This window comes from Polypterus senegalus, chromosome 3 (genome assembly GCF_016835505.1).
Source record: "Polypterus senegalus isolate Bchr_013 chromosome 3, ASM1683550v1, whole genome shotgun sequence".
Taxonomy (NCBI): Eukaryota; Metazoa; Chordata; class Cladistia; order Polypteriformes; family Polypteridae; genus Polypterus; species Polypterus senegalus.
In genome coordinates, this window is record NC_053156.1 from 144893342 (window position 1) to 144910229 (window position 16888).

Genomic DNA, 16888 nt, shown 5'->3' on the forward strand with positions numbered 1-16888 from the left:
TATTTATATTTCACATCAGCAAACCTGTACCAAAAAAAAAAAAAACAGAAAAACTGCTCACTCATATAGATAAATATTTTTCACTCTATTGACATTTCAAGGACTTCAATTATATAAACAGTAAGGACAAAACAGAATACCAAAAAACAAACAATAGATTGAATAAAAACTTGTAGTGCAGATGCAATGACTGTATGTTTTTATTATTATTATTCTGAGAACTGTCACAGGTTGTGGGAGGGAGAGAAAGACAAGCTGGTCTACACTCGCGGGCTTGACTGATGCTCTATGCCAAGTAACAATGTTTCCACCTATGCTAAATTCATGGGACACAAATTGAAGTAATATATAAGCATTTCTTTGTAAGGTGACACACTCAAGGTAAATTGGTTTTATTGGTTTTCCAATTTGGCAAAGGATCATGCTCACTGTCTGTGTCAGCCATCTGCAGAGAGCTCCAAAAAGCTTTCTAAGAGACAGCTGCAAAGCTTTCTTATCCCTGCTACACATAGAACTTTAGGTAAAACACTATTATATAACCCAGGTCCTCAATGACCTGATATATACAGTACATATAAACATATACCCACACACGTATCACTAGCTCTGAAATCAAGGACAGGGCTCTTTAAAGGGCTTGTGGTCCTGATAAACGTCCCTGCTTTTTTTTCATCTTTTACCCCTCTAAATTAGCAAAAAAACCTATAAGTAAAAAAACAGAAAACAAATGTAATACACATATATAGATACAAAGTAATCATGAAAAAAAAACAGATTTTATTCAAGCAGTGACTATAAAGGCAGCACATAAAATGCACTTGTAAAAAGACACTTCAAAGCGTGCAGAGGCCATGTGTTTTTTTTAGGCATTTACAGGCAAATGACTTAGAAATTGTAAACTGATTTAAAGTTCATTTCACTTTTTTGTCATGCTGTATGTCAAAAGAAGCTATGGCTCATCTTTTCAGACACTTGCTGTTTATACTAATGTGGCTGCTCTTTGTGCAAAAAGGTTGCTTGTGTGGTCACCCTTTGCATCTGTGTGTGGCTTGCAAAGTTTGCATATCATATTAATTTTTTTTCTCTGCTAGGTAGGGTGTATTTCTCTGCCTTCCATTACTAATCGAAACAGTGGGAACATTTTTGTTTCAAGTGTGCACAAACACCCAACAAAAAAAGCATGATCGGACATAGGCAATGAAGTCATATTAGGATTTTATTATTTAAAGAGCAAGCCTATCTATCCTGAGGCAGCAGTGTTATTTCACTGGGAAGGACAACTGAAATGGCAATATTTTATTAATTGATTATTCACGCATAAGTATAAATGTTGTACACTGTTATTAAATACAGCTAAAATTAAAATTCCTTATATTGTGTGAAACCAATAATGGTATACCGGTATAGGCAATATACTGTACAGAACTAGCTGAAACTGTCCAAAACAAAGCATGTTTATTGCATCATTTTCCTAGTGTAAAACACCCTTGTCTGAAAAGGCACTCCCCTTGAAAGGTATGCACAATGAAGGTAAACAAATTGAGCCTTAAAATATGTATTAGCTAAACAATTCCATGTTCTAGCCTTCATTTCTTCTCCGGGATGATGAATGTGCATGAAGTCATTCATTTATGTACTACTATACTAGAATTTCACAATTTTCCTGTTAAAATTCTGTATTCCAGGTCCTTGAGGCAAAAGGATTTTCACTTTCAAAAGGTTATACATTTGTCTCTGTATGCTTCAAAGATTGCTTTATAGCGCATCTTCACATTTGAGAGTTCACAGATAAACATTTGACACTATTCCAGTGTTAGTTTTCTTCTGAAAAGGCCATATAATACAGATTGATATTCAATGTGATTTTCAAAATGCCTCATCTGTCAGCCTTCGAAAGAGCATAGGTTTGGTTTTCTAAGACATACAGACTTGCCCCTGTATTGCAGCTATTGCTTGATAGGACAATTTGTTGATAAATGCACGGTAACCTGCCGTGTTTGTCCTCAACTCAATAGGGTGCTTTCAAAATGGTAGCTTTTTCTTTCAAAATGCAACTGCTAAGAACCTGCTTGTGTTACTTTGGCCCATAAGCGAATCAAGCTTTATATGCAAGCTTCCCAAAATGCTTACTTGGACTTAGCAAAAAAAAAACAGTGATTTTCTGCTTGTGCATGAAAGAAATCTTCATGCAATACATACTTACACGGTAGATTTACACAGAACATTAATTTTTAGCGACACTATTTTATGTGGATGTTACTAAACCTTTAATGTATGAGGAATTTACTAAAGAATTATAGAATGTGTTGCTATTAAAAACAAAAATGTATACAAGTCATGAAACTACAGAAGAAAGAAAGCATACATTTTTGAAGAGCAGGCTGATGTTTTTCAGTGTATCATGTTATTTCTGTCAGCCCATGATCAAAGGCAAACACTGTTGGCTCCAGAAACAGATCTTTATTGAATACATACCATTTTCAATGTCAATAAAATTTTCAAATATGACAACTTGACTGGTGACAGATGCTATCAAAATACATTAAAATGCTACTTCTTTTCTTATGGTCATTTATTTGTTTTCATGCCTACTTTCTTTACGTTGGGGAATTAGGCTATTGGGACATTTAAATTTGCATATCAAACAGGTACAGTTTCTTTCAGCCACCAGAACACACTATATAACTTCCTAAAAGAAATTGGCAAAGCATTTAAAAGACCAAAAAAGTACACATAAGTAAAATAATCCTATAGCAAGTACACTCCTGGATGTCCAACAACAATAACCTACATTAAACAGTATATACAAATAAATACACTTCAACTTTATTTCATTAATGAACAGTAGCATCACATTGCTACGGTGTGATTTTTAAACTGTTTGGCAAACAATGTAAAATATTCCTGCTCAACGATGGAAGGACAGTATATTTCATCCGATTATCTGCCTATTCACATTGCTCTACCAATGTTTTTATTTGATTGCCAGAATGTGTTCATTTTTATAAAAAATGTACCACCTGTCAACCTGCCTGAATTTCCTGTACACAAAAGTCCTATGCATAGGTTAGAACAGAAAGAAATAAATTAAAAGGAGTTTGCAGTTTGGTTGCAAATTACATCATGCCCTAACTAGAAAAGTCCCCCCAATTCAAGCCAAAATTAACAATGATTAATGTATAAAAGGAGAAAATCCTCTGTACTGAAGAAACATGGAATATAAAAAAAACATGAATTAGAACATACAAATTAAAAAGTTTGTTTTAAAACATATTACATTTTATATATTCATTTAAAGTTGCATTTTTAAAATTAAAGGAAGTACTTACTTCACGTAGGACGGTAAGTCTTATGAATATGAATTCCTGCTCTGAACAGGGAGGGGTATCAGCAAACTCGTCGTGCTGTTCGAGAATTAAAAAAAAAAAAAAAGATTAAATATTATTCAAACATTACACTTTAAGTCTTTGTGTAATGTGTAATGATAGTTTGTGATCAAGTCCTTTATGGCCTTAAAATACTGTAATAATTACTGCCCTGAAATTGTCAGTTCTCTAACATAAGCCTACATTATCAATGCTTTTGATTTTGATCCACAAGTTGTTTCAATTTAAGTTGTGAAATTTAATCTTTAAAATGGGAATGGCATAAATGGATAAAATGTCTTAGGTTCTGTATTTACAATACTTTCCATATCTTAAAGCATTAGCATCCAACAGCTGGAAGGATATGGAAATGCAAAAAAGTTTCACCACAGACCATAAAAATGAAAGAAATTATTAATTAATTAGAGTACAGTTTTGCAACCTTTCATGCGGAGCTATCAATATATTGAGGACAATTCTTTTGCATCACCAGGAATGTAGAAAAAGTGTGTTTCATTGGTGCTTGCATAACACAATGTATGCCTCATCTGCACTGCCATACATTCAGCCAGTGTTTATAGATGTCATCTTTAATTGTCCTTAGTCAAACTCTCTGACACTTGAAATTCTGTGTAAAACTACAAAGAAGCTTCAAGAAAAGTAAAACATTGCACACAGCTTAAGAGGTTTTTAATACAACACTACATGTAGATTGTAGTGCTTAATGAAACCTAATGGCAACCAGCCATTACCAAAACCAAACAGTATCAAAAATGTTGATATAAAAAAAAAAAAAAAAAACTAATTTTTGTTGTCTAACAATACATATGCCCATTTATGCAGTCGTATACTCACAACTAACAAAAGGCATGTATATTGTGCTGAAATATAGTTAAACTCAAGAAAAAAATTTATTACACAAAAAAGAAACTCAAACGAGATTGCTCTTTTGAAATGAAGTCAAGGGCTCTTGACCAAAGAACATCTGTTCTTAATGAAAGTATGACTTTTTTTCTTAAATTATTTTTTAGGTGGAATAATCCTTTAACAATCAACATGGATAACATGAAAACATAAGAATCAACCTATAACACAAATTATTTCTAAAAAAGAGCATACTACGATAATTTTAAACTGCCACAATTGCTCCACTTACCAGGTTTCACATTTGCTGAGTTTGGTTAGGTAAAGGCACGTGAAAAATCCCTGGGAATTGCATTACAATGTCTTTCACACACTTGAGTAATTAGCACATACTCTGCTCCAGTTTCAGTGTGGAGAAAAGATGATGAGAGGTAGGTGTATGCTGTCAGTGACAAGCACAATACTAGAAAGCAGCACTACTCAGATCAGACAAAGTATAAAAATGAGACTAAAAACAGTTTCCTTTTGTTGATGGATATTGACATACATCTGAGACTGCACCAAGGCTGTAGTTGGAAGGGACAACGTAATATGGAATCTGTCTGTACATGATGTACCATTTCAGTGAGGCGAGATGGACAAAATACGATTGAAGTTTGCAGCTGCTATCAAACCAGCATGACCTATGTGGCTCAAAACATGCACCAGCATTGCATTTAAAAAAACACACCACAGTACACATGTACTACCAATGTACATTTTAAAATCACATACATATACAAGGCTAGGATAGTACATGCATATACGGATCAAATTATTTCATGGCAAACAGGAAGGTATGCTACTATATCAGACACGGTGATACTTATGAAGATCATCATTTGCTACAAGCCAGAATAGAACTGTTGAAACAACTAGACAGACAAAAGGAGAAAAATATGCAAGCACAGGCGCTGCTGCGAACAAACAGGAAATGGATTCTTGTCTCAATAGAGTCAAGAATCTGCGATAAAACGTATTACTTTCAGTTTACTTCTGTTTTCACAAGCATGCCTAGTAAACATGCATGACGTCATTTCTTAAATCTAAACCTTTACTGCCTGAAAGAGGACACATTTGGCAAGTTTTAGGCTGCTTTCACACTTGGGCTGATGCCACTTGAGCTTCACTTTACAATGCAAGAACAGACTTTTTTTTTTTATTTTTTATTATTAAAACAAAGACCTACACATTTTACCACGTAAAATTCTGTTACATGAATAGATACCATGATTATGAATAAATAACAGACTAGAAAAATACCACCTTTATCCTTTAATACCCATAAATATATTCTACCTTTTCATGTATTTTGAAGCAATGTCAGGCTATTAAATTAACTACTATTTCTCAACCCCACTGCCCTATCCCCATCAGTTCGCCAATTATATTGACTTGTTTAAATCTTCAGGCATTAACAGGGGTCAATCTCTAACTTACCATCCTGCTTTTGCAGGCATGAAGTTGTCAGTCTAACCCTGTGAAAACACTGTTTTGTATTTTCAGTCCCATTTAGCCATGGTCAAAATGAAAACTAAATTTTTTCTAATTTCCCTACACCGGGGTCTCCAGCTCAGGACCAAGTGCTAATGTGGCTGCAGGTTTTCGTTCTAACACTTTTCTGAATTAGTGATTGGTTTTTGGTACTAATTAACTCTTTCACCTTAATTTTAATTGACTTGCTATTTAAGACACAGACACCTTAAATATGTATTATTTCCCCAACAGAATACCAGCAATCTATGTCCATCATACAAAAACCGAAAATAAAGAAAAGATCTCAGTAATGATGATCTGTTCAGGTCCACAAAACATTGACTTTTTTTATTAAAAAATGAAGATACAAAATGTTTTAAAATTTATGCTGTAGCAGAATGAAAGTAAAAACAAGCCAAGGAATAATGGGTTTAATTAACAACAAGAATTAAAAGAAACTGGTTGCAGTGAAACTGGTTGAGGTTTAAGGCCCCAGCTTAGTCATTCTTTAGCTCACTTCATTTCATATGTGTTTGAGTGCCAATAAGTTAAAAATGAAGCAACACAGAGGCCTGAGTGTTAACAAGGAAAACAAAAATGAAGGTAAAAGAAAACAGTAAAAACAGGTCAATAATTAAGAAAAGGTTAGAATGAAAACATGCAGCCACAGTAGCACTCCAAGACCACAGTTGGAGACCCCTGCCCTACAACTTCCACCCAAATGCTGAAAAGCAGTCTTTGTTCTTCAAACTTTAAGTGGAACGGTAGAAGACCTAGAAGGAATTACTCTTCATTTGTGATGAGGAAAATTTCACAACTGTGTAACCATTTGAGGTAAGCAACATAAGCATAATTTCATATTGGCCAAAAAAGATTAATATTAATAAACAGACCACCTCATGGGAGGCTAGTGGTCAAATTACAAGTGAGAATTCAGTGTAGCATACACGAGGATATAAGATTGCTTCATGGTTGAGAACACTAGTCCTTTCTAAATTGTTGGCAGCAACAAAGAAGTCTAGTAATGCTAATGAAAAAGGTTAACTAAAGATATTGCAGCACCCATTTGCTAAAACTGTTGCAAGGCTGGTTTCGCCAAAGCATTTGAAAGCCGAATCTTGACAAAACACTTATCCATACCCATCCAAAATATATACAAGGAGTTGGGAACTCAAAATATGAAATATTCAAAGTAAAAACAAGATTTATGTATTGTCATACATGTGTAGGAGGAGCTTCTTACATGCTCTGTCAAGGTATGTAACACTCCATGACGAGAGGGAGCACCATTTCCAAAATTATCATCTCCTCCACTCTCCATAGTGCAGAAAATCCTGACTTGCCCCTTCTGGTTCATTCTCCATAAAAGCTCAGACTTGCACATACTTTAATTAATGCACATTTCACTAATATCTATAAGCTCCTAAATGTATTATATACAATTGTTTATGTTTATATTATATTATATTATATTATATTATATTATATTATATTATATTATATTATATTATATTATATTATATTATATTATATTATATTATATTATATTATATATTATATATTATATATTATATATTATATATTATATATTATATATTATATATATATATACACACACACACACACACACATATACATATATGTGTATATATGTATATGTGTATATATGAATATATGTATATACACACATATATACACACACATTCATATATATATATATATATTATATATAAATGTGTGTGTGTGTGTGTGTGTATATATATATATAAATGTGTGTGTGTATATATATATATATATATATATATATATATATATATATATATATATATATATATATATATATATATATATATATATAAATGTGTGTGTATATATATATATATATATATATATATATATATAAAAGCGAAATTGTGCATACGCTCTCCCATACTCCCGTCTGTTCGCTGTCATTACGCATCAAACACGGAGTATGTCGGTTTGGAAGCACTTCAAAGTTTCAGATGATGACAGCAAAGTTGCAATATGTAACATTTGCTCTGCAAAAGTTTCAAGAGGGGGTTCAACAGCAAAGACATTTTCGACTACAGGTTTAATACACCACCTTAAGTCAAGACACGCAATTGAATTTGAGGAATACCGTCAAACAACGTTGGTTAAAACTAAGCCAACTAGCACATCAACACCCTCGGTTGCCACATTTTTCGAAAAAATTAAGAAATTTGCAAATGACAGTGCTAAAGCACGTGACATAACAGAGAAAGTAATGGAATTCATTGCTTTAGATGACGAGCCGTTTTCAATCGTGGAGGACATCGGATTTCGTAGGCTAATACACCACATTGAGCCGCGTTACACACTGCCAAGCAGACGGTATTTTGCAGAGACCTCTCTACCTGAAATGTATCACCGTGTTGCAAAACATGTTCATGAGCTCATGACCACAGATATCTCTGCTCTAAGTTTTACCACAGACATATGGAGCTCTGACGTTAGTCCAACTAGCATGCTCAGTTTGACAGCGCAGTGGATAAACGCGGAGTTTAAATTGCAAAACATTCTGCTTCATGCACAGGAGTTTGTCGGCTCACACACTGCAGCAGCAATATCCGATGCTTTGGCTAACATGTTTGAAACTTGGAACATAGACAAGTCTAAAGTGCATGTGATTGTGAGAGATAATGCACGAACATGATAAAGGCTATGGATGACAGTGGATTAAAGAGCATACCTTGCATGGCACACACGCTGCAGTTGGCTGTGAATGAGGGAGTGCTTAGTCAGCGGAGCATATCAGAAATCACAGCAACTGGGAGAAAAATTGTGGGACATTTTAAGCATTCTCCGCTTGCTTATTCCAGACTACAAAATTTGCAAAAACAGTTTGGGATGCCAACAAAACGACTACAGCAAGATGTGGCCACTCGCCAGTACATAGTATATAGTACATACTATATGTTGCAAGGATTACTTGAACAGAAGCGGGTTTTAGCTGCATACATGACAGATCACGAACTGCCAGCAACTTTGAGTGCACATCAGTGGATGTTGGTGGAAAACATGGCGAAAAACCAAGGAAATAAGCTAAAAACTCTACTGGAGGCTGTTAAAAACTCTACGCTGTTAACAAACGCTTCCAAGACATTGAGTCCAACCCTCTTTACGGCATTGCAACAATATTAGATCCACGCTTTAAAGACCATTACTTTGACGATGAGAAAAGGCAGGATGTACGCGAAATGGTGCAAACAGAGCTTACGGCTCTTGAAACCTCTGGTGAAGTACAAGCCGCGACGGGGAGAACAGAGCAAACTGTGCCTGAGAAACGGTCACGTACAAGTGATGAGGCACATTCCTTCGCTTTCTGATATGTTTGACGAAATTTTACAGGAAAGCGTCCCAACCCACAGCGGTGTAAGAGCAAGCGCAGCCTCACAAGAAGTAGCAACCTATCTAGCTGAACTACCCATTGGCAGAAGTGACAATCCATTTGACTACTGGCGCGCGAACAAAGATCGCTTTCCTTTGCTTGCATGGACTGCGCAAGTACTTATCTGCCCCAAACACCAGCACAGACAGTGAGAGATTATTCAGTGCAGCATCTCATGTTCTTGATGAGAACAGAAATCGTCTCTCCAGCCAGAAAGCTGAACAACTTTTGTTCATAAAGAGAAATCTGCCACTTTTGCTAAAATAAAAGCAGCCTAATTTGATGTTGTTTACAGTTAAAGGTTTGATTTATTTATTCTGTTATTGCAAAGTTGTTTTGCACAGTAATTTAAAATTGAAGTAAAACGTTTAATGCAGGTAATATTTTGCACAATTCGTAAAGGCACTAAAAGCTAGCACAGACTGAGTGATTTTATTCAGTGCAGTATGTTCATGAGAAGAGGAACTGTGTCTTCAGCCAGAAAACTGAAAAACTTTTGTTCATAAAGATAAAACTGCTTCTTTTGCTTAAATTAAAAGCAGACCAATTTAGTGTGTATAGTTATGTTGTTTACAGTAAGAGGTTGGATTTATTTATTTTTCTTCTGTTTGTGCACTGTTGTTTGGTACAGTAATTTAAAATTGAAGTAAAAAAGCAGCTAGCATTTTTTTTGCACAATTTTGTTACAGAAAAAAATTTTATTTAGTTTTGTTATTGTTAAACAGCCTTATTACTGTTATTTATTATCAATAAAAGTTTGATTGCTTAATTAATTTGTAGTTTTTTTAATACAAACAAAAAGAAAATATTTTAAACATGTTTTTTAATGAAGCCATTTTCGGTATCGTTTTTCGGCCAAGTGCATCCAAAAATTTCGGTTTCGTTTTCGGCCCAGAATTTTCATTTCGGTGCATCCCTAATATACACACACACACACACACTTTTAAATGATCGCTGCGCAAGATCACGCAGCACGTTAACAGCCAACAGCTGATCCGTCCGTATCTCCTTAACTTGTGTTCAGCCCCCCTTCACAACATGAGCGGCAGAGACACGAAGTGGCTAGCATGAAGCGCACCCCCGGGGGTGGGGGGTTGTGGGGTGGGCAAGTGAAGCGATACCCTTAGTATATGTATATATATTACACACTAGGGCTTTGCTCGCCCACCACCGGGTTGAGTTTACTGGATATACAATTTAAAGAGATTGTTATTTTCATGGGGATTGCTACATACGAATTATTTTCACTTTTACTTTAAAAACTTTAGTAAAAACCATTATTTGTCCTTTATTTCCTGCCACTCTTTCTTGCGGGATGTACAACGCTGCTCACGTTGTAAAGCGGGGGGGCTGAACGCACACGAAGGAGATGCACTCGGGCGAGCTGCATGTTCTGCTTGTTGCTTGTCATTGTTTTAAGAGTTGGGAGCACATGGAATGCTTTTGTCAGACACACTTCAACAACTTCTAGGTTATATGTCCGTGAACTTGTTTTAAATTTTAACTAGGACGTGACCTGCAAAAGTTACTGTCTCACTGGTTTTGCCTCCTAAGGGTGTAATGTCTAGTGTCATCAAAGTGTCTCTCCGAGATGATCAGGTCTCGTTCACTTTGCTCTTTCTTGTTCTTCAAAGTCACCAAAGCGCCGTGCAAACTCAGTGTGCTCAGTTTATCAGCAAAGTGCGTATTTGGGAACACCGTAGTGACGACTTGGTTTAACATTACTTGGTAATAGGGAAAGTGGGGCAAGTGGTTGTGTCTCCCATAAAAGCAGCCTCAATTGAAATCACTTTGTGATTGTGCACGGGTAAAAACGTCCGCTGAAGTGTCAGATTCTTATTTAATTCTTCTGCTTTCTGTATCTTCTGCATTGCATTCAGGTCTTTCAGGTTACCCTGATATTTTGTTTTATAGTGCCGTCTTAGATTAAATTCTGTAATTACAGCCACATTAGCTCCACAAATGAGACACACGGGTTCAGTAAACATATACTCAGCCTCCCATCGGTTTTTAAAGGCTCTATTTTCAGAATCAACTTTTCTCTTCAGCATCGTGTGAGCTAGCCGCAATAACTTGCAGCATCATAAGCTACACTTGATTAACGCGGTAAGTGTTTGGCAAGGCAGCTGAAGCGCTGCATTATGGGATCTATAGTTTATTGTGTTACCAGCGCTTCATATACCCAGGCTTTAATAACAATAATACAGTATATAAAATGATCTCGGGCGGATATAATTACGCCGGGCGGATGTGGCCCTGGCCCTTGAGTTTGACACATATGGACTAAATAGAACTTGAAAAGATATATTTTTTCAAATGTGATCACGCAATTCAGATACTACAGCCTGCATGCCTCAATAAGTCATCCTCCCCTTGCCCTTACTTTTTTACCGTTCATCTAATGAATACACTGAGTATGGCTTTACCAAAACAATCACTGATGGCGAATAAAGTATCCATTATTCGAGTATGTAGATCGGGATATATATATACATATATATATACCCGCGTATCGCAGCAGAGAAGTAGTGTGTTAAAAAGCTAGAAAAAGAAAAGGGAACATTTTAAAAATAACGTAACATGACTGTCAATATACAGTATTTGTTTTGTGAGTGTTACTGAGTGTTGCTGTCATCAAGGATTTGATTATCATTATTTCTTTCAATCAGGTTCGTATTTGTAGGATGTGTTGTGTTCAACTTACATTCCGTGTTTGTCAATCGTTGTAAAGATGACAGGTTTCATTCATCGATTCGTTTCTTACTGCATCAATAAACAGCTCGTCTTCTTCTTTATCTGAGACCTGACACACTGCATGCACGGGTTTTTTTTACACTGTCTTCCTTTAGCGGGACATTGACTTTTTCCAACGTGTGCTTTGTTTCCGCAGTAGTTGGATTTATGAATATGCTTGTATGTATGAGACGCTTCATATTTTTGCTGCCTTTTCAATTGTGTAATTGGTTTTGTTCAGGCTCTTTGGAACTGTTGCCTTTTATCTGTGCACTGCGTCAGTTCACGTGAGCCACTCGGTGTACATGCATCGAAGGTTCCCAGCTGTGCTGGTGCCATCTCGTGCTATGTCCATGGCTGTATTTAATGTTACCTTAGTCCTGGCACTTAAAACTTTCTCTCGCAGTTTCGCTGAGTTTGTGTCAAACACCACCCTGACCATCTCATCTTCCTCTCCATAAGCACAGTCCTTCACCCGTGAATATTTACCCGTGGCAGTTTGCTATTGGATTGCCGCTGACGGACGGCCTTATATGGGCAGGCACTAAATTACAAACGCCAGCGCAGCCTGTCTATGAACTTAATTTAAAGTGTAGGTTTACATCGTGCTTTGTTTCCGAAGTAGCAGAACTCATGAATATGGTTGTATATGTCACTCGCTTCGCTTCTTATTGTTTAGCTGCCTTCTCAATTATATAATGCATGTTTTCTTCAGCGCTTTTTCAGGTCTTCCTGGTTTTCTATGTACTGCGTGATTACGTGGGAGGCGTGATTATGTCACACGAAACTCCGCCCACGGCGTTGAAGCTCATCTCCATTACAGTAAATGGAAAAACTGCTTCCAGTTATGACCATTACGCGTAGAATTTCGATATAAAACCTGCCCAACTTTTGTAAGGAAGCTGTAAGGAATGAACCTGCCAAATTTCAGCCTTCCACCCACACGGGAAGTTGGAGAATTAGTGATGAGTCAGTGAGTGAGTGAGTGAGTGCTTTGCCTTTTATTAGTATAGATCAACACTCATGACATGTTACATTATTATTATTAAAATGTTTTTTCTTTTTCATTACTTCTTTAAACACACTACTTCTCCACTGCGAGGCACAGGTATTTCTATATCTATATATCTAGAGAGAGCGCGCGATATCTCTCTCTCTATTAGAGAGAGAGAGAGAGACTCAAACCCATTATGACAGCAGCAATCCAAGCTGTGAGAAAACACTAAAAAAGCAGGCGTGTCAGACGTCGTGGTACATTTTCTGATGCAGCTAGACGAAAACAACTTCGTGACGCTGCCGCCAAATACACAAAACAATTACTTTGACAATCATGTTACATTATTTTTAAAATGTTTCCTTTTGTTTCTCTTTCCTTCCTTAACACACTACTTCTCCGCTGCCAAGTGCGGGTATTCTGCTAGTCCTTCAATAAATAACTAATCCCATAAAAACAGAAGTGTAGGTTAAAATCCAATAGAAAACAGTCTTCATTAAATACAGTACAACGAGGTTAAAACAATGCTCGAAGCAGCCTCTTTAAAAACAAGGTAAGGTGCATTCTTTAACTGCTTTCAGTGGCCAGCTGTCGTCCTCCTGGTCACTCCAGCTCCTTGATCGCTCAGCTGAAGCGACCGCTTCCTTCTGCCCCACCAAGTGATGGCCAAAACACCCCTGTTTGGGCTCACTGCCCAGCTGCCTGCCAGTGAGCATGCGCTTGCTCACACCGATTCTTTCCACTCTGCTTCCTCTGCTGTCGAATTTTATAAGAAATTCTCCACTCAGCTAGCTCTTATTAGAAACATTTACAGAAGCTAGAGACAATCAAATTCTACCTAAAACTTTGCCAAGAATTTATCACTGTCTTTCCTAAAAAAAAATAAAGACTTATTACAATGTGCATCATACAGACCAATTTCACTTCTGATTAATTCTGATGTTAAGATACTCTTCAGTCCTAGCTAGAAGGATGGAGAAAGTGCTGCTATTGGTAATATCACAAGATCAAACAGGATTTACTTCATTTACTCGTGTACCACGCACCCTCATGTAAGACGCGCACCCTAATTTTTACAAAGAAAATTGTGAAAATCGTTTTGCCCTATATGTACGATGCGCACTGTGATTGTATAGGAAGCATTTGGAGAGAGAGAGAGAGAGAGAGAGAGAGAGAGAGAGAGAGAGAGAGAGAGAGAGAGCCCAAGCAGAAGAAGTAAACATTACACAATTACATTTCCTCGTGTATGACGCGCACCTGATTTTCTAATGATAATTTTCGGGAAAAAATGTGTGCATAGTACACGCGTAAATATGGTATTAAAGGCCGACACTTAGCTTCCAATCTTTGAAGCCTGTTTAATGTAATATATTCACCTGCAAAGTCAAATACCCCAGAGATGATATCGTCGGATGCAGAAAAAGCATTTGATGATTGACTGGAATTACCTTTTCACTACATTAGAGAAATTTGGGTTTGGCCGAACACCTGTGCATTGATCAAACTAGTGCTGGGCGGTATACTGGTTCATACCAAAAACTGTTTTATATTTTTGTTATGATATAGATTTTTCTTATACAGCAACACCAGTTTAAACAGCCTAAACAACGCTCGGAACATGGCGCAGCGGGAAAATGTTTAAGGGGGGACCTTTTTCACTGCTGCACTGGAGTACATGCGTTACTAGAGGTATTGAACAGTGAAAATGGACAGAGAACATTCTGAAACTGAAGCTGTAGCAGACGATAAAGTTAGACATGATGATACAGAACAACTTTTGCCGAAAAAAGGAGCCATGTCTGTTGTCTGGAGATACTTTGGTTTTAAAAAGGTTGGATGTGGACCATTATGTTCAAATGTGTGAATACTGTTTCTATACTACTGGGTAATACTGCAAGCCAAGTTTTATTTGTTTTATTTATTTTTTTTCCAATACTGTGTAATGTACCTGGGTATTGTGCAATAGTGTAATGACATGTTGAATTTATTTTCGATATTTCCACTTTAATCTCAACCTTTATGACAAGAATAAAGTCAACATGTTGACTTTATTCTCGTAATTTGTCATTAAAGTAGAACATCGTAAACTAAACTTCATCTTAAAATGAATATTTAATTTACTAAACCCCTTCATAAGATGTGGTGCATATTAAATGCTTTGTGTTAAGTGTTCCCCGAGCCATGTTAATCGCTATGTGCTTCTTAAACTGACTTCCTCCTGCACTAAGAGGAGGTGCAGGCAGTGATCACCACACAGAATACATTCATTTCATGACATTCCTGCTCCCTGAACATTCAGAATGCTAAGATAAATACTTCATATCATTTTCATTATGAAATTCATTAAAGCATGGAGGGTGCACTGCTGCGTCGCAACAAGGGGGTCCCGGGTGTTCCCTGCCTTGAATTTGCATGTTTTTCTGGTGGGTTTACTCGGCGAGCTTCAGTTTTTTTCAAAGTCATGTAGGATGTGGGGTTTTGTTATGCTATATTGACCCTGCTAGTGTATGTATTCCTCGTATTCATCCTGCGATGTGTTGGCGCCCTGTTCAGGATTTGCTACTGCCTCGCACACAATGCTTGCCGAGATGGGTGCAACCCTGAATGGATGGCATAATTAAACATGTATAACAAAGTTTTTTTTTTAAAGTTCTGAACACTCTGTGGTCTAAGTTTATAGTTTTAAATGTTTTTAACTAGTTTTAATTTCACAAAAGTTTATCGTGCGGTGATTGGTTATGTGGAGAAAGAAAAAGGAAGGATAGGAACTGGGGGATTGGTACACCTGCCATAAAGATCTCTACACTGAACGTACACCTGGGGACCCCTTACTGCAAGGAAGCAGCACTACCATGCACATTTAATACCTGATTTAATGCATTTCATCATGAAAATTTATCTTAGCATTCTACATTTTCAGAGAGCAGGAATATCATGAAGTGAATGTATTCTGTGCGGCGATCGCTGCCTGCGCCTCCTCTTAGTGCAATAGGAAGTCAGTTTAAGAAGCACATAGCAATTAACTACCGGGTCAGGGAACACTTAACACAAAGCATTTAATGTGCTACGTTAACTTATGATGGGGTTTGAGAAAATCTAGTAAACATTGATTTTAGGATGAAGTTTAGTTTACGACATTCTACTTTAATGACAAAATAAACTATGAGAATAAAGTGGAAATGTCGACTTTAATCTTGACAAACGGCGAGAATAAAGTAGAAATGTAGAGATTAAAGTGGAAATGTCGAGAATAAAGTCAACATGTCGACTTTATTCTCAACATATAGTTTTATATATTATTTAACATTTGCATTGTTACCTGGCAAACAGCATCATTCAAGTTCGAATGTGTGAATAATCTGGTCTATTACAAAGCCTCTGGCAGTTCTCAGGATACAGAGTTAATAAAACACATGACCTCTATGTCTGCACTATAAGTAGAACACACACTGTAAATAGCCATAAACTTTTTTTTTTTAATCTATTGTTATTTTTTGTACACTGTTTTGTCCATACTGTTTACATATTTGGAATGCTTGAAAAGTGAAAACATTATTATTTTAAAAAGACTAGTTTAATACATAAAGTTAAAAAAAGCAAAATTCTCTTTCAGGAGTTTGCAACCCAGCACTATAATGTTACCTGCTATAGCAAAAAATATATTGCCATGGAAACCCAGTCACAGCAGGGTTTTCACTCAAAACTGATATTTGGAAAGTATTAACCAACAGCAGTTGCAACGTGCTACAGGGATGAAGACTGACAGCAGAAGATAAGTGATGCTAAAGACACAAATTGCTATAACCAAACAAACCTTAAGGCTTCTACGCAAGGTCGCTGTGTGTGTGTCAGTCCATAATACACACAAAACACTGTGGCCACGAACATATCCACCATGTCCATTGAACAAAGGTTCAGAAGCAAAGTTTACTTATACGCTACAAGTCACAGTCAAAGACAGGTTTACCTGTATCCTAATCAAGTTGA

At 36.6% G+C, this 16888-nt stretch overlaps 1 protein-coding gene across 3 annotated transcripts in view; it reads right to left on the reverse strand.

Annotated features, from left to right (window-relative positions):
• Window positions 1–16888, reverse strand: part of xrn2 (5'-3' exoribonuclease 2) — a 256764-nt gene that overhangs the window by 229985 nt on the left and 9891 nt on the right. For all 3 annotated transcript variants that reach the window (XM_039748021.1, XM_039748020.1, XM_039748022.1), the window contains exon 10: window positions 3330–3404. In XM_039748021.1, the coding sequence (XP_039603955.1) occupies window positions 3330–3404 (75 nt within the window). The remainder of the gene's footprint in view (window positions 1–3329; window positions 3405–16888) is intronic.